General features: G+C 44.4%; 1 protein-coding gene across 2 annotated transcripts in view; it reads left to right on the top strand.

The window, feature by feature from the left end:
• The window catches only part of aptx (aprataxin), a 64,088-nt gene that overhangs the window by 23,593 nt on the left and 21,028 nt on the right, over positions 1-19,467 (top strand). For both annotated transcript variants that reach the window (XM_051929929.1, XM_028805881.2), the window contains exon 4: positions 15,475-15,783. In XM_051929929.1, coding sequence (XP_051785889.1) covers positions 15,475-15,783 — 309 coding nt within the window. The remainder of the gene's footprint in view (positions 1-15,474; positions 15,784-19,467) is intronic.

Below are 19,467 nucleotides of genomic sequence, written 5' to 3'. Positions count from 1 at the left end.
GTCCAAAAAATATTAATGTTAATCACATTATTAACCAGGTCATTTCATTACTTCCTGGAGAGACACGGCTCTTTCTAAGCTCTGACAAAGTTGACTCTGATGACGACAATGAACATCTGAATTTCCCATTAGAATATTTGAACACTATTAACCCGGATGGATGACCACAACACAACCTTACCCTTAAAAACGGAACAATAATCATGCTATTAAGAAACCTTAACGCTAAACAGGGTTTATGCAATGGCACACGGTTAGTCGTCAACACCATAACACACGATGTTATTCAAGCAACAGTTCTTTCAGATTCACATGCTAACAATACTGTTCTCATTCTTGGAATTGACCTTACGAGTTCTGACCTAGAATTACCTTTTACATTGAAACACCGACAGTTCCCCATTAAACCTGCATTTGCCATGACCAGCAACAAATCACAAGAACAAACCATGGACAAGGTTGACATCTACCTCTCTGAACCCGTTTTTGGACATCCACAACTTTATTTTGCCTTCTCATGTGTTGGACGTTCATCTCACATTAAAGTTAAAATTAAAAATGATCCATGCCAAGGAAAACTCATTCAAAGACAAGACACCATCTTTACTACTAATGTTGTATACAGAGAAATATTCCAATAAAACATTACTCTATGCCAAACACTCTATTTTGTATTTATATAGGCATCATCCAAACCTGCACACTATTCTATATCTAATTCATACATCTCACTCTTTGTCATGCCCCAACGCCAGGGGTTGGCGAGCGAAGCGAGCAGGGGGCGGAGCCCCCTAGTAAATAAGAGAGTCCGTAAAATACAGAATTGTTGTTTTTTTTTTTTAAGTCTGTAAATGACGTTCCATTGATAAGGTCAGATGGCCAGGGTGGACAGAAAAATATAGGAAAAAAAAACTCCAGAATTCCAGATCTTCCAGAATTATGAAGGCAACTGTGCTCTTGGGAATCTTCAATACTGCTGGAATATTTTTTGTAGCCTTTTCCTGAGCTTACCTCAGTACTGTCCGGTCACTAATCTCTGCTGGGAAGTTTCAGCAACTAAAAATTATTAAAACAATTTTTTTTTTTTCAATTCCGGTTATTTTTGGGTATCCCCTCATAATACAGATGTACTGCAGATTTAGAAAGTATTCAGACCTCTTTCACTTTCTTCACATTTTGTTATGTTGCAGTCTTGTGTTAAAAGCATTTAAATTATTTTTTTCCCACATCAAGCAACATTCAATAACCCAATATGAAAAAATGGGATTTTTAGATTGTTATGCAAATTTATTATAAGGTAAAAAAAAAAAATGAAATATCACATTGACGTCAGTATTCAGACCCTTCACTCAGTACTTTGTTGGAGCCCCTTTGACAGCCATTCTGGAGTCTTTTTGGGTCTGACACAACAAACTTTGCACACCTGGATTTGGGGAATCATTCTTCTCTGCAGATCCTCCTAAGCTGGGTCAGGTTTGATGGAGACCATTGATGGACAGCTGTATTCTGGTCTCTCCAGAGATGTTCGATTGGACTGAAATTCAGGCTCTGGCTAGCAGGGCTGTGGAGTCGGAGTCGAGGAGTCAGACAATTTTGGGTACCTGGAGTCTGAGTCGGCAAAAATGTACCGACTCCTAATAAATTTAAATAATAACGGAAAAAAAAATACAACAAGTTCAAATGTCCCATCTCACAAACAATAGTCCTAACTAAGTGCTTCTCTGATGGAAGAATAAAGCCCAGTACTTAGTTTGAATTCAGCTGAGCTATTATACAACCTGATATTCACATATTGTAATCTGGATTATGGTACATTACAAAAAGTGTTTTCATTTTATTTCAGATCTAACGTGTTTAACAAGTTCATGTGAGTGTAAACAATAGTAATGATTTAGGTGGAGGTGTGTTCAGGGGTTCTTGTCTTTTGTTTAAGCTGGCCAATACAGTAGAGAGTCGGCTTCCTAGCCAGTAGTTCTGTGGTTAAATGACGACGTGTATGTTGCCTTCCTTCGATCAACATGGAAAATGCATTAGCATATTAAATACAGAGGAGTCAAAAGTTGGGGAGTCGGAGTCCAAAGTACCGGAAAGAAAGAAGTCGGAGTTGAAGGATTTATATCTACTGACTCCACAGCCCTGCTGGCTAAGCATCTCGAGGACATTCCCAGAGTTGTCCCTAAGCCACTCTTAAGATGTCTTTGCTTTTTGCTTAGGGTCTTTGTCCTGTTGGAAGGTGACCCTTCAGCCCAATCTAAGGCCCAGAGTGCTTCAGAGCAGGTTTTCATTAACAAAATCTCTGTGCTTTGCTCTGTTCCCCTTTTCTTCAACCCTTTCTAGTCTCCCTATTCCTGATGAACAACCCAACAGCATGGTGCTGCCACCACCATGCATCACTGTTGGGATGGTATTGAGCAGGTGATGAGCAGTGCCTGGTTCCATACATACAGTGCTGGATTAACCATAAAGTAAGCACATGCTTAGGGCATCAAGGGTAAAGGGGGTACCACAAAAATTTTTCATGGCCAAATTTATCACATAAATTATTAAGTTAATTAAATTTATAGCCATTTAATGAAAAATGAATAATGCCTCCCTGTACCTCCCTATGCCGTCACTGTTCGTAGATGGCGCCTTACACAGTGCGTTCTGCATACTGGTGCCATCTACGATGGGGAATTCCCGTTTCATGGTGATTCCCTTAAACACTGTGTTATGTCAAAATATTGTGAAAATAATTTGATTCAAATCAATATGTTTTTATATTTTTAAATAATAGTTAATAGTGGGCGGCACGGTGGTGCAGTGGGTAGCGCTGCTGCCTCACAGTTGGGAGACCTGGGGACCTGGGTTCACTTCCCGGGTCCTCCCTGTGTGGAGTTTGCATGTTCTCCCCGTGTCTGCATGGGTTTCCTCCCACAGTCCAAAGACATGCAGGTTAGGTGGATTGGCGATTCTAAATTGGCCCTAGTGTGTGCTTGGTGTGTTTGTGTGTGTCCTGCAGTGGGTTGGCACCCTGCCCGGGATTGGTTTCTGCCTTGTGCCCTGTGTTGGCTGGGATTGGCTCCAGCAGACCCCTGTGACCCTGTGTTCGGATTCAGCGGGTTGGATAATGGATGGATGGATAGTTAATAGTTGATTAAAAATTATTATCACGTAATTGTTATGTTTCGTGAATTATCTGTTATTTAACTTAAAATAAATTTCTCGTGCGTAGAAAGCGTTATTTTCTGTTTTAAGCAAAAACAAAAAATCGTCCCAGTTTGAGGAAAAAATAATCTGGTAAGTCTATTTAATTCTATTCTTGGATATTTTTAAATTCATTTACATTATGTAAAAGTGAAAATCGTACAGCTGATTACTATTGGATAAAATTGTTTTAACTTTTTTACTAATAAAGATTTATTAACAAAATTTGCACAAAATATTCTTCAAATATTGTACTAAGAATATGTGTAAATAGATTTGCTAAATTGACACAAAAGCCATAAATAAATTAAATAATCAAAATGGTAAATCTACGGTTTTCATGTCAAAATGAAAACCGTACATTTCAAAAAAACCTTTAAAATCGACCCCAAATGTTAAAATTTGTAAAATTTCGGATGCCATTTTCTCTTCAAGTAATGATATAAAAAATCCCCTCAGAACAAGTATGCATCAAGGCAGGCTGGATGCCTTATCTCTATTATGTATAGAAGCAGATGTGTTACGTAAGATTGATTATGAAGATCTAATCATCCATCCATCCATCCATCTTCCAACCCGCTGAATCCGAATACAGGGTCACGGGGATCTGCTGGAGCCAATCCCAGCCAACACAGGGCACAAGGCAGTCAATCAAGGAAAAAAAGTAGGAGAAAAGTATTAAGATAAAAAAAAAAAAAACAAAGCATACAAAAATAAATATTATTTTTCCTTCTTTAAGTATGTTTTGTTTAATTTTGAATTTTCGATTACATCTTGCCTGAAGAAGGGGCCTGAGTTGCCTCGAAAGCTTGCATGTTGTAATCTTTTTAGTTAGCCAATAAAAGGTGTCATTTTGCTTGAATTTTCGATAATAAAATAAAATTTTATTTTCTAGTTTGATTTAATATTTTGAATTACTGCTGTAAGGGGGCACCAAATTACTTAGTACTTAGGGCATCTAAGGGTCTTCATCCAGCCCTGCATACATATACATACATCTTGGTTTCATTAGGACATATAATTTTGTTTCTCCCAGTCTGACAGTGCTTCAGGTGCTTTTTTGCAAACTGCAAGATGGCATCTATGTGTCTTTCATTGACGAGAAGCTTTTGTCAAGCCACTCTACCATAAAGCCCAAATCGATGGAGTGTTGTGGTGATGGTTGTCCATCTGGATGTTTCTCCCATCTCCACACAGGTTTTCTGGAGCTCAGCCAGAGTGACAATTGTGATCTTAATCACCTTTCTTACCAAGGCCGTCCTCCTCCGACTGCTCAGTTTGGTCAGACAGCAGCTCTATGAACACTCATTGTTGTTCCAAGCTTTTTACATTTAAGAAAAATGGAGGCCTTTGTGGTCTTGGGGGCCTTCAGTGCTGCAGAATTTTTTTTGCCTTCCCCAGATCTGTGCCTTGACACAATCCTGCCTCTAAGCTCTACAGGCAATTCCATTGGTCTAATGGCTTGGTTTTTGCTCAACTATGGGACCTTATAGACCGGTATGTACCTTTCCTAATCAGTCCAGTCAATCGAGTTTACCACAGGTGAACTCCAAACAAGGAGTAGAAACATCTCAATTATGGTGAATACAGTAGCATGCCCCTGAGCCAAATTCCAAGTGCCATAGCAAAGGGTATGAATACATGTGTCTATATCATATTTCAGTTTTTTATTTATGATAAACTAGCTGTCCCCCGCGGCTGTGACATCTCTGGCAATCAGCAGCTCCCTCTAACACACATAGCTCTGATTTTTTTTCTCTCTCAGGAGCGTCAAACGTTTCTCCTTAACAATCTCTAGATGATAATGTCTGTTGAACAAACAGGTATCGTGAACTAAGCGGAGGCAAGGTACACTCCAACATGTGGCAAGAGGTACAGTAGCCTGACTCGAATGGAGGCTGATGCGTGAGCGAGGCCCGCAGCCTTGGTCACGGATTTGCGCAAATAAATTGGTACTGGAAGAGAACTACGATTACCGCAATGAGAGAAGTCGCAAAATCAACCGGAATATTCAAGCAAATTCTAGAAAAAAACCTGATCTAAATCTCTTAAGTAGTTCTCTCGTGAAAAGCGGACAGACATACAGATGCTGGATTTTATATATAGACTAGCTGTACCCCGTGGCTGTGCCCACATAGTAATGAAACAGCCACTCTGTAGGATTTGCATAAATACATTGGTACCGGAAGCGAACTATGGTACTTAGCGCGATGAGAGAAGTCGCAAAATCAACCGGGAAGTTTGAGCAAATTATAGAAAACCAGATCTAAATCTGTTAAGTAATTCTCTCGTGAAAAGTGGACATACAGTACATACAGACAGACCAACGTTGGATTTTATATATACACTAGCTATACCTCATGGCTGCATCCACCTAGTAATGAAACAGGACAAACTTTAAAAATCAATAGACATTGGCACTATATCTGATCGTGTTCAGCTCTGACTAGGGAATCCCTGACATTTTTCATTCCCGCATTCCCGGGAATGAAACTGTTGTAATTCCTGGGAAAACGGGGACGGCCAAGCTCACATACAGGTGCTGGTCACTAAATATTGAGTGCTGTACATGCTCATACTTTTCATGTTCATACCTTTCAGTTGGCCAACATTTCTAAAAATCCTTTTTTTGCATTGATATTAATTGATAATCTAATTTTCCGAGATACTGAATTTGGGACTTTCATTAGTTGTCAGTTATAATCATCAACATTAAAAGAAATAAACATTTGAAATACATCAGTCTGTGTGTAATGAATGAATCTAATATACAAGTTTCACTTTTTGAATGGAATTACTGAAATAAATCAACTTTGTCATGATATTCTAATTTTATGACCAGCACCTGTATATGGTGTGTAAAAATCAATCAAGAAATAAGAGTTACTAGCCAACCCGCGGCGTACCATACGCCGCATAATCAGGCTGGGTTTTTAATGATTTTTAAGGACAGGGAAAAAAAATTAACATTTGAAAAATCCGGAGGAGAGGGGAAGGACGCCCGTTACGCCCCATCCGTCATGCTAGTCTGCTGATTTCTCGTTCAGTAACCTGTGAGTAGTGATGGGCGGAGTGAAGCCTCACGAAGCATCAACACGTTTGAGCAATTGTGTCGGAAATCATATCGAAGCTTCGAAGCATTTAACACTCACCTCTCTAGTGACACCTCTTGGCCATTTTCATTAATGTTACAGAAACTTATGATACACTTCAATGACGTCTGTTAAAACTCGTATTGCTTTTATTTTTTCGCAGCTACAGACTGACAACGAAGAGAAGGGTTCATCAGCAGCTTCTAGTGTGTGATGTGTAAAAAATATAAATATAACTTCTTTAACTGCCTTGTGGCGCTGTAGTAGTACGGCTGCTTTGCAGTAAGGAGACAGTGGAAGATTGTGGGTTCGCTTCCTGGTTCCTCCCTGTGTGGATAGCAAATTATCCGCGACAAACAAACTGTTTTACACGCTGCAAACCAACCCACTACGCCGCTTTCCATCCATCCATCCATCCATCCATTGTCTCCCGCTTATCTGAGATCGGGTCGCGGGGGCAGCAGCTTGAGCAGAGATGCCCAGAATTCCCTCTCCCCGGCCACTTCTTCTAGCTCTTCCGGGAGAATCCCAAGGTGTTCCCAGGCCAGTCGAGAGACATAGTCCCTCCAGAGTGTCCTGGGTCTTCCCCAGGGCCTCCTCCCGGTTAGACGTGCCCGGAACACCTCACCAGGGAGGCGTCCAGGAGGCATCCTGATCAGATGCCCGAGCCACCTCATCTGACTCCTCTCGATGCGGAGAAGCAGCGGCTCTACTCTGAGCCCCTTCCGGATGACTGAGCTTCTCACCCTATCTTTAAGGGAGAGCCCAGACACCTTCCGGAGGAAACTCATATCGGCCGCTTGTATTCGTGATCTCGTTCTTTCGGTCACTACCCATAGTTCATGACCATAGGTGAGGGTAGGAACATAGATCGACTGGTAAATTGAGAGCTTCGCTTTGCGGCTCAGCTCCTTTTTCACCATGACAGACCAATGCAGAGCCCGCATTACTGCGGATGCCGCACCGATCAGCCTGTCGATCTCACGCTCCATTCTTCCCTCACTCGTGAACAAGACCCCGAGATACTTGAACTCCTCCACTTGGGGCAGGATCTCGCTACCAACCCTGAGAGGGCACTCCACCCTTTTCCGGCTGAGGACCATGGTCTCTGATTTGGAGGTGCTGATTCTCATCCCAGCCGCTTCACACTCGGCTGCGAACCGATCCAGAGAGAGCTGAAGATCACGGCCTGATGAAGCAAACAGGACAACATCATCTGCAAAAAGCAGTGACCCAATCCTGAGCCCACCAAACCGGACCCCCTCAACGCCCTGGCTGCGCCTAGAAATTCTGTCCATAAAAGTTATGAACAGAATCGGTGACAAAGGGCAGCCCTGGCGGAGTCCAACTCTCACTGGAAACGGGTTCGACTTACTGCCGGCAATGCGGACCAAGCTCTGGCACCGATCGTACAGGGACCGAACAGCCCTTATCAGGGGGGGCCGGTACCCCATACTCTCGGAGTACCATCCACAGGATTCCCCGAGGGACACGGTCGAATGCCTTTTCCAAGTCCACAAAACACATGTAGACTGGTTGGGCAAACTCCCATGCACCCTCCAGGACCCTGCTAAGGGTGTAGAGCTGGTCCACTGTTCCGCGACCAGGACGAAAACCACACTGTTCCTCCTGAATTCGAGGTTCGACTATCCGACGGACCCACCTCTCCAGGACCCCTGAATAGACTTTTCCAGGGAGGCTGAGGAGTGTGATCCCTCTGTAGTTGGAACACACCTTCCGATCCCCGTTCTTAAAGAGGGGGACCACCACCCCGGTCTGCCAATCCAGAGGCACTGTCCCTGATGTCCATGCGATGTTGCAGAGGTGTGTCAACCAAGATAGCCCGACAACATCCAGAGCCTTGAGGAACTCTGGGCGTATCTCATCCACCCCCGGGGCCCTGCCACCAAGGAGTTTTTTGACCACCTCGGTGACCTCAGTCCCAGAGATGGGGGAGCCCACCTCTGAATCCCCAGGCTCTGCTTCCTCATTGGAAGGCATGTTAATGGGATTGAGGAGGTCTTCGAAGTACTCCCCCCACCGACCCACAATGTCCCGAGTTGAGGTCAGCAGCGCACCATCCCCACCATATACAGTGTTGACACTGCACTGCTTCACCTTCCTGAGACGCCGGATGGTGGACCAGAATCTCCTCGAAGCCGTCCGAAAGTCGTTCTCCATGGCCTCCCCAAACTCCTCCCACGCCCGAGTTTTTGCCTCAGCAACCACCAAAGCCGCATTCCGCTTGGCCTGCCAGTACCTATCAGCTGCCTCCAGGGTCCCACAGGACAAAAGGGTCCTGTAGGACTCCTTCTTCAGCTTGACGGCATCCTTCACCGCTGGTGTCCACCAACGGGTTCGGGGATTGCCGCCACGACAGTCACCGACCACCTTACGGCCACAGCTCCGGTCAGCTGCCTCAACAATAGAGGCACGGAACATGGCCCATTTGGACTCAATGTCCCCCACCTCCCTCGGGATGTGGTCGAAGTTCTGCCGGAGGTGGGAGTTGAAGCTACTTCTGACAGGGGGCTATGCCAGACGTTCCCAGCAGACCCTCACAACACGTTTGGGCCTACCACGCCTGACCGGCATCCTCCCCCACCATCGAAGCCCACTCACCACCAGGTGGTGATCAGTTGACAGCTCCGCCCCTCTCTTCACCCGAGTGTCCAAGACATGTGGCCGCAAGTCCGACGACACGAGCACAAAGTCGATCATCGAACTGAGGCCTAGGGTGTCCTGGTGCCAAGTGCACATATGAACACCCCTATGCTTGAACATGGTGTTCGTTATGGACAATCCGTGACGAGCACAGAAGTCCAATAACAAAACACCGCTCGGGTTCAGATCGGGGGGACCATTCCTCCCAATCACGCCCTTCCAGGTCTCACTGTCATTGCCCACGTGAGCATTGAAGTCTCCCAGCAGAACAAGGGAGTCCCCAGAAGGTATGCCCTCTAGCACCCCCTCCAGGGACTCCAAAAAGGGTGGGTACTCCGAACTGCTGTTCGGTGCATATGCACAAACAACAGTTAGGACCCGTCCCCTCACCCAAAGTCGAAGGGAGGCTACCCTCTCGTCCACCGGGGTAAACCCCAATGAACAGGCTCCAAGTCAGGGGGCAATAAGTATGCCCACACGCGCTCTGCGCCTCTCACCGGGGGCAACTCCAGAGTGGTAGGGAGTTCGCACCTCTCAAGGAGATTGGTTCCAGAGTCCAAGCTGTGCGTCGAGGTGAGCCCGACTATATCTAGCCGGAACCTCTCAACTTCGCGCTCAAGCTCAGGCTCCTTCCCCTTCAGAGAGGTGACATTCCACGTCCCAAGAGCCAGTTTCTGTAGCCGAGGATCGGACCGCCAAGGTCCCCGCCTTCGGCCACCACCCAACTCACACTGCACCCGACCTCCTTGGCCCCTCCCATAGGTGGTGAGCCCATGGGAAGGGGATGCCGCTTTTTCAATGTTTTTTAAGCAGAGGGAAAAAAATGAACATTTGCAAAATCCATAACGCTGCTTTCAGTAAGTACAATGCACACGCGTTTAGTTTGTTGGTGACTTTTTGCCAGCTGTCTTTTCTGGTTTGGGCTGTTTTTGCAGTGTTACCGCTTGTGCATATTAAATCTTGAATTCCTTTGAGTAACTAATTAACTAACTAACACCCACCCACTCAGCTTGTGTGAAAAAAATGCGCCCGTTCTTTCATCATTTTGTTGCAGCAATATACATTGTGTTTTCACTCAGCGTGGGGGTGCGCATTCATCTTGGATTATTACATCCAGCTAATCTGCTACACGACTGCGTTTGAGAAACCGACTTATCCCTGATGAGTTTCACCGGCATTAATGATTAGGAATCTGGTTGGAACAAAACCCTGCAGCCACAGGGGTTCACCAGGACCGAGTTTGGGAAACACTGCTGAACAGAGACGAAACCGACTCAGGTGAGGAGTTGTGGCGGGCAGAGTAGTTGCAGCTATTGATTATTCAGTGTTGTTTGCCTGGGTGTCTGATCTGCGTTGACTGACATGGCTATTTTCTGCATATCCCATGGTTGTCTTCCGGCAGTGTGAATGCCTCGAAAGACAGGGTGTCCTTGTGTGGTGAGTTGTTGCAGTTTGTAGAGAGCGAGGGTAGACGCGGTCTGTGAAAAAAGGAGTGTTGGTGGCGCGGATGCGAATCGCTTTATGCAGTGTGTAAAACAGTTTGCGATGGAGAACGCAGTTGTACATCGTAACCGAAAGGAATCTGTGGCTCTGAGGTGCATATGGATCGTAGTAGGGAGGAACTCGACTAACATGGTGATTGGTGGTCGTGGCTCTTGCCAACTCACGGCGTATCATATGCCGCATAATTATGTATTGATGGGTGAACACTTTCTGAACGACACAGTTGTCCAAACAGAAGTGAAAGTAAAATCGAGCCTGGTGCATTCTTTAACTGCATTCTCTGTCTTGTAGCGCAGTGGTAGTGTTGCTTCTTTACAGTAAGGAGACTGTGGAAGATTTTGGGTTCGTTTGGGCTGCATTTGCAGTGTTACCGCCTGTGCATATTAAATCTTGAAATCCTTTGAGTAACAAATTAACTAACACCCACCCACACACACACAGCTTGTGTGAAAAAATGCGCCCGTACTTTCATCATTTTGTTGCAGCCTATCAAAGACTTGCTGCCCCCAACTCAAGGTGGCTCAGAGGTCCATATGTAGCGTACAACAGATGAACATAAACGACGCCGTTTTTTTCCGAGGCGTCGCGTCCCAGTTAGTGGGCGTGGCTCTGCGAGTTGTCGTCGTATCCAATGGTCATAGAGTTGGTGGGTGAGGCTCTTTCCTACTTGTTGGCGGCTTAGTGAATCCACGCCTCTTCCTGCGTGCTTTCATGGGTGTCTTGTTTTGGTGTGCGTGCTTTCATGGGTATCTTCCCCCTTTGGCGGCGACTTTGTGAATTATATATATAGATATTTGAAAATAATGAAGGTGTTTCCATTGCTGCAGCTTGCACTTCCATCAGACAACAACTTTGAACAGCAACTTGAAATTGCAATGCGTCAGTCTGTTGCATCCGCATTACCTGTGCCAAGAAACTTGCCATCACAGAATGATGACAAGAAACTGGATGCATCAGTAAAAGCTGAAATGGCATTGTTTCGGCGCAACGGCAAGCACGGGTGTTGTTTAGAACAAGTGTATAAGTATCTGATGATTGTGCCGCCTACTTCAGTGGAGACAGAGCGTGCTTTCTTAGCGGCTGCCGTACTTCTGCACGAAGGTGCGTTCTTGGACGACTGCACGCTGGACACGTTAATAATAATAAATTACATTTATATAGCTCTTTTCTCAGTACTCAAAGCGCTTTCCACACAGGGAGGAACCAGGAAGCGAACCCACAATCTTCCACAGTCTCCTTACTACAAAGCAGCAGCTCTATCACTGCACCACCTGTGAGGACATTGTGCTTTCTATGCTGTTATTACCGCAACTAAAGATACATGTAGTTCTATGAAAGCATGAACTGCTTGTAGATAAGGTTAGTCTTTTGTGTCAACGTATTGCAGTAGTTTTATTAAAAATAAGTGTCTGTCATTCTAAAACCGTTCACATGTGAGATGCCCGGGATTCCCAGGAATGAAATACGGGATTCCCGAACTCCCAGGAATGGATAAACTCGTCCGGGAATGGATTCCTTAGCTCTGACGGGAGAGCGTTCCCCGCGTTGGGAGGAAAGCACATTGCTGTGATATCTCTGGCAATCAGCAGCTACCCTCTAAAACACACGTAGCTCTGATCTCTTTCAAAAACGTCAAACGTTACCCCTTAACAATCTGTAGATGATAATGTCTGTTGAACAAATGGGTATTGCTAGCTATGCGGAGGCAAGGTGCGCTCCAACACGTGGCGAGATGTAGACTAATTCAAACAGAGGCTGGTGAGTGAATGAGGAAGGCCCCGCCCCCCTGCTCTCAGCCCACAGCCACTCTTTGATTTGCATAAATACATCGGTACCGCAAGCAAACTCTGGTACTTAGCACTATGAGAGAAGTCGCAAAATCAACCAGAAAGTTCAAGCAAATTATAGAAAACAACCAGATCTAAATCCATTAAGTAATTCTTACGTGAAAAGCGGACAGACATACAGACAGAACGCGCTTGGAACGTGACATTTTTAAAACCGTTTCTTAGCAAGCACCTATTGGCCAAGGGTTACCTACATTCCAAATTTCAAGTCATCATGGTTCGAGAGATTTCGTGATGAGTGAGCCAGTGGCATTTGGCTTTTATTTATATATATTCACGGCATTCGTAGTCTGTGTCACAATCTGATTGAATGGGTTGGTACCTACCAGGTAACGCTTTGTTTTGGCCAGCAATCTGCTAACATCCGCCACGGTGCCCTCAGTTTGTGAGGAGCAGATCATAGAATGGTTGAAATAGTTTACTGTCAAATAAATGCAAAGAGTACACGACACGTGTTTCGCCCTCATTCTGGGCTCATCAGGTGTACACACTCCACTGCACTCCCTCTCGGGAATCGAACCTCGGACGTCAGCGTCAGAGGCGATGCCCCTAACGTTGTGCCACGGCTTGTGGTTCGTTTATTTGACAGCATGTAGATCGGGGTAATTACATTCACGGCATTCGTAGTCTGTGTCACAATCTGATTGTATGGGTGGTTACCTATTTCTAAAAATTCCTAAGACCCTGTTTTCACTTTATCATTCTGGTGTATGGAGTGTTGCTTGATAAGGGAAAAAATTCATTCAAATGATTTTAGTCCAAGGCCGCAAAAAAACAAAACAAAATGTGATCTAAAAATGAAGGGGTCTGAATACTTTCTGAAGGCACTGTGATTGTAGGGGGCTGAATGAGATGTATAATGAATTGTACAAATGAAAGATTCCACCCATAAATCAAGATGACGATTATGGAGGTTGAAGTTCATTCCAGCAACATCAGGTGCAGGGCAAAAACCAAATCTGAGCAGGTGAAAAGTGGACCACAGGGCACACTCACTGATGTAGGGCCAAATCAATCGGAAGGTTGCCGGATCAAATCCCGTAAATGCCAATAGGGACTCTGCTCTGTTGGGCCCTTGGGCAAGGCCCTTAACCTGCAATTGCTGAGTGCTTTGAGTAGTGAGAAAAGCGCTATATAAATGCAAAGAAAGAATTATTAATTTAAAGTCACCAGTTCACACAGCACATATCTTTCTAAGGGAATTCCATCCAGCTGTTTTTGAATCTTATGTACTTCAAAGTGGCAGAAAGTAGGTGCTTCTCTCAGTAGCACTGGGCCCAAGGACAGAGTCATCACTTCAGCAGTCCACTGCAGGGTACATGCATGCATCTACATTCATAGTCACAGGGCCAGTATATATTGTCCAGCTAATCATTTTTTGAAGAGTATTTGGAGAAAATTCCACGAAGTCAAAGTGAGAACATTCATACCTGGTAAATGTAATGGCCTGGACTGAGATTGTAATCCAGGGTTAGGCAACACCATTATACGCTGTACCACACCACCCAATGTGGAAAAATGACCAATTTTAAATTGAGTTTGCCAGTTGAAACCAAGCATTACTCAAGATTAGACTTAATACGGAAAACCCCAAGATTTAATCTAATGTTAAAGGTTATACAGCGGGGAAAATTAAGTATTGAACACTTCAACGTTTTTCTCAGTAAATGTATTTCTAATGGGGCTATTGATGTGAAATTTACACCATATGTCCGTAACAACCCAAGTAATCCACACATACAAAGAAATCAAAACAAATAAGTCAATAAATGAAGTGATGTGTAATAAAGTGGAATGACACAGGGAGCAAATATTGAACACATGAAGAAAAGGAGGTGCAAAAAGGCCTGGAAATCCAAGAAAGCAGCTGACGTCTGTCACTCCTGATAGCCCCTATCAGTGCACATGAATATCAGCTGGTTTAGTCCTAATTGATGTCCTATCGTTACCAAGGTGTCGCACAAGAAGCATCTCATGACGGGTAAAAGCAAAGAGCTCTCTCAAGAACTTCGTAAACATCCTGATGGCATCGGTGACAGACGGACTTCTAAACTTCTGAATGTTACAGTGAGCACCGTTGGGGTCATAATCCGCAAGTGGAAAGAACATCATTTCACCATAAACCAGCCAAGACCAGGTGCTTCTCGCAAGATTTCTGACAAAAGAAGAATTAGAAGAGTTGTCCAAGAGCCAAGGACCACTCGCTGAGAGCTTCAGAAAGACCCTGGAATTAGCAGGTCCAGTTGTTTCAAAGAAAACAAGTAGTAATGCACTCCACCGTCATGGCCTCTATGGATGCTCACCTCGCTGAAGAAAAGGCACGTTGAAGCTCGTTTAAAGTTTGCTGCACAACATTTGGACAAACCAATGAAATACTGGGAGAGTAGAGTTGGGTCAAAGGTGAGCAAAATTGAAATCTCTGGATGTCACTGCCCACCCCATGATTGGAGAAGAAATGGCTCTGCACATCACCCCAGAAACCCCCTAAAATACTGGCAGACTTCATAGACTTGAAGGAAGGATGAATGGAAAAATGTAGCGGGACATTCTTGATTAGAATCTGCTGCCATCTACCAGGATGCTGAAGATGAAACGAGAGGGGGACATTTCAGCAAGACGAAACACTCGACCAAGGAAACTCTCAATTGGTGTCGGAGAATAAAGAAAATAAAGAAGCTGCTGGAACGGCCCAGTCAGTCAGCCAACTTGAATCCAATTGAAAATTGATGGAAAGAACTGAAGATCGGAGTTCATAGAAGAGGCCACCAGAACCTTCGAGATTTGAAGACCGTTTGGGCCGAAATCCCACCTGAGCATTGCATGCGACTCATTTCTCCATACAGGAGGCGTCTTGAAGCTGCCATCATCAACAAAGGCTTTTCTACAAAGTATGAAATAAGTTTCAGTAAGTGTGTTCAATATGTACTCCCTGTGTCTTTCCACTTTATTACACATCACTTCATAAACGGAATTATTTGTTTTTATTTTCTTGTATGTGTGGATTACTTGGCTTGTTACCGACATGTGGTGAAAATTTCATGACAGTAGCCTCATTAGAAAGATATTTACTGAGAAAAACATTGACACGTTCAATACTTATTTTCCCTGCTGTAAGTAACCATCTGGTGCCATTTTTGAATTTGTTTGTTTTAAAACTTATACATTATTTTTATCCCTTCAAGCTTGGTGTAAATCCAACAAGTGTGGACTCTGTGGACGTTGGTAAAGATAGCGAAGTAAAGGTAACGCCAGGCCAGATCCTTCACCTTGTCAACAAGCTCTACTCCTACAAAATCCAGTTTGAAGAGAGTGACAAGAAAGCTTCCTCGTCCGAGCTGAAGTTTAAGAGACCAAAGGAACCGCATCAAGAAGGCCATAATGTTAATACCAAAGTCCCACGACTGAACACTGAAGACTGTTGCACTAAAAGTAAACAAACCTTGGAAAGTCAGGAAAGCAGCATAATGGCTTCCAGAAACACGGAGAAAAAGGTAAGATGTTTGAATGTTGGAGGACAAGCAAAATTAACATGACATGATCAAAGCTACTTAAAATCCAATTCCAAGTTACAGGAGGCCAGAGTCTATGATGTCAGCACTGTGAGCCAGGCAGGAACCAACGTCCATCGCAGTCTCAAAACTTTCACACACTGTAATACATTTATAGTCCTCAATCAACCTAACATGTAAGTTAAATTTTAAAGTAGACAGTGGGAACATTCTGGTGCGTAAGGTTTTTTTTTTTTTTCCGCCATTACAATTTTCTTTTGGGGCGACACGGTGGTGCAGTGGTAGTGCTGCTGCCTCGCAGTAAGGAGACCTGGGTTTGCTTCCCGGGTCAGTCCCTGCGTGGAGTTTGCATGTTCTCCCCGTGTCTGCGTGGGTTTCCTCCGGGTGCTCCTCCCACAGTCCAAAGACATGCAGGTTAGGTGCATTGGCGATCCGAAATTGTCCTTGGAGTGTGTGTGTGTGTGTGTGTGTGTGTGTGGCCTGCAGTGGGCTGGCGCCCTGCCTGGGGTTTGTTCCTGCCTTGCGCCCTGTGCTGGCTGGGATTGGCTCCAGCAGACCCCCATGACCCTGTGTTAGGTCGGAAAATGACTGACGTGACAGTTTTCTTGCATTATTCACATACCCTTTGGGGTCAGAGTGCAGGGTCAGCCATTGTACAGCGCTACCCTGAGAGCAATTACAGGTTAAGGGCCTAGCTCAAGAGCCCAGCAGAGTAGGATCCCTTTTGGCATTAAGGGGATTTGAACCGGCAACCTTCCAGATACCAACACGGATACTTAGCCTCAGAGCCACCACTCTGTACCACACTTGGATTGTAAATCATTAGCAACTGCTTGTGTGGTCCTAAGTCTTTTAACCTGCATGCCCTTTCATCGTAGGACATTATATATAATATACACACACACACAAACACACACAGTGGATTCACAAAATATTCAGACTCCTTTACTGTTTACGCAATTTGTTATGTTGCAACCTTGAGCTAATGTCATTTAAAGTATTTTTTTTGTCATTAAGCAACACCCAGTAGCCCAGAATTACAGAGAAAACTGGATTTTTGGAAATTTTGCAAATTTATTAAAGACAACTTATGCAAATATTCCATTGACACAAGTACGCAGAACCTTTACTCAGTACTTCATTGAAGCCCTTTTGTCAGTCATCGAAGATCTTATGTGATGAGCTTTGCACACCTGGATTTGGGGTTTTCTGCCATTTTTTTTTATCTGTAGATCCTCTTAAGCTCTGTCAGGTTGGCTGGACACCATCAGTGGACAGCTATTTTCAGGTCTCTCCAGAGATGTTCAGTTGGGTTTAAGTGTAGACTCTGTCTGGGCAACTCAAGAAAATTCCCAGAGTTGTCTTTGTCTGTGCTTACGGTCATTGTCCTGTTGTAAGGAGAACCTTCAGCCCATTCTGAGGGCCAGTGTGCTCTGAACCATGTTCTCATTAGGGATAATTCTGTACTTTGCTTGGTTCAGCTTTTCCTCCACCATGTCTCATCTCCAAGTCCCTGCCACTGAAAAACAAGCCCACAACGTGATGCTACCACCATCATGCTTGATTACTGGCATGGTATTGCACAGGTGATTGGTGATGCCTGGTTTCCTCCACACATAACACTAATCTTAGTTTCATTAGACCAGAGAATCTTGTTTCTCACAATGTTAAAGTCCTTTACACTGCAAAAAATGAATTCTAAGCCAAGTGAAAAATATCTAAATCATGAACTTAAGTCTTTGTTTCCTTACTGTAAGAATTATTGACTTATCCAAAATCTGTATTTACAGTTGAAATATTTTCAAGTAAATTTTGCTTACCCTTTTGGCAGATTGTTTTGCTAAATATAAGCAAAATAACTCCCATTTGAATTTTTTTGTCTAGTTTTTGCATACTGCGGTGGGCTGGTGCCCTACCCAGGCATTTGTTCCTGACCCTGTAGTTAGGAGATAGCGGGCTGGATAATGGATGGATAGTTTTTGCATATGCATTTTTTGCAGTGTAGGTGTCTTTTTGAAAACTTCAAGTGGGCCTCCATTTGTCTTTTACTGAAGCGAGGCTTCTGTCTGGCCACTCTGCCCTAAAGCCGAGAATAGTGAAGTGATGCAGTTTCTCCCATCTTCACATAGGTTCTCTGACACTGAGCCAGAGTGACCATTGGGTTCTTGGTCACCTCTGTTACCATGGCCCTTCTCCTACAATTTCTCAGTTGGCCAACCCTGGGAAGTCATGCTTTTCCAAACTACTTCCATTTAAGAACAACACATTTTCAAATACGGAATGTAGCTCAGAGTGCTTTACAACATATCAAAGAAGTAGTTACAGTACATTTAAAGAAAAACGAAGTTCATTTAGATAAGAGTAATATTGAATACACAATGTACAAATAATAACTAAATACAGTAATCCCTCCTCCATCGCGGGGGTTGCGTTCCAGAGCCACCCGCGAAATAAGAAAATCTGCGAAGTAGAAACCATATGTTTATATGGTTATTTTTATATTGTCATGCTTGGGTCACAGATATGCGCAGAAACACAGGAGGTTGTAGAGAGACAGGAACGTTATTCAAACACTGCAAACAAACATTTGTCTCTTTTTCAAAAGTTTAAACTGTGCTCCATCACAAGACAGAGATGACAGTTATGTCTCACAATTAAAAGAATGCAAACATATCTTCCTCTTCAAAGGAGTGCGTGTCAGGAGCAGTGACTGTCACAGAGATAGAGAAAAGCAAACAAATCAATAGGGCTGTTTGGCTTTTAAGTATGCGAAGCACCGCGGCACAAAGCTGTTGAAGGCGGCAGCTCACACCCTCTCCGTCAGGAGCAGAGAGAGAGAGAAAAACAAACAATCAAAAATCAATACGTGCCCTTCGAGCTTTTAAGTATGCGAAGCACTGTGCAGCATGTCGCTTCACTAAGCAGCTGCACAGAAGGTAGCATGTGAAGATAATCTTTCAGCATTTTTAGACAAGCGTCTGTATCGTCTAGGTGTGCGAACAGCCCCCCTGCTCACACCCCCCTACGTCAGCGCAAGAGAGAGAGAGAGAGAGAAAAAGTAAGTTGGGTAGCTTCTCAGCCATCTGCCAATAGCGTCCCTTGTATGAAATCAACTGGGCAAACCAACTGAGGAAGCATGTACCAGAAATTAAAAGACCCATTGTCCTCAGAAATCCGCGAACCAGCAAAAAATCCGCGATATATATTTAAATATGCTTACATATAAAATCCGCGATAGGCGAAGCGCGATATAGCAAGGGATCACTGTAATGCACAATTACATAAGTCAAGTTGGGGAGCATGCACTGGTACAGTGAGTTGCCGCACCCACTACACAATGAAACAACTCGGGATCTCGGTTGGCAAACCCCCAGGCAGACACACGGTCCAGTCCAACCCTCCGTAAATGACCCTCTATCTGCCTCAGCCAGGTGTTATGTGGGTGACCACTTGGCCTGGTCCAGCCACTCGGGTCCCAAACAATGAGGATCTTACGAGATGGATCACCCTCGGGGAAATGCGCCACATGGCCGTAGTGCCGTAACTGATGCTCCCTCACAATGCAGGTCATGTGCCTCATTCGGGACTCCATGAGCAACACAAAATCAAACCATCGGTACCCAAGGATTTTCCGGAGAGAGACACATGAAGGAGTCCAGTCTTCAT

Source organism: Erpetoichthys calabaricus, chromosome 7 (genome assembly GCF_900747795.2).
Source record: "Erpetoichthys calabaricus chromosome 7, fErpCal1.3, whole genome shotgun sequence".
NCBI lineage: Eukaryota > Metazoa > Chordata > Cladistia > Polypteriformes > Polypteridae > Erpetoichthys > Erpetoichthys calabaricus.
This window is presented reverse-complemented; position numbering and strand designations above follow the sequence as displayed.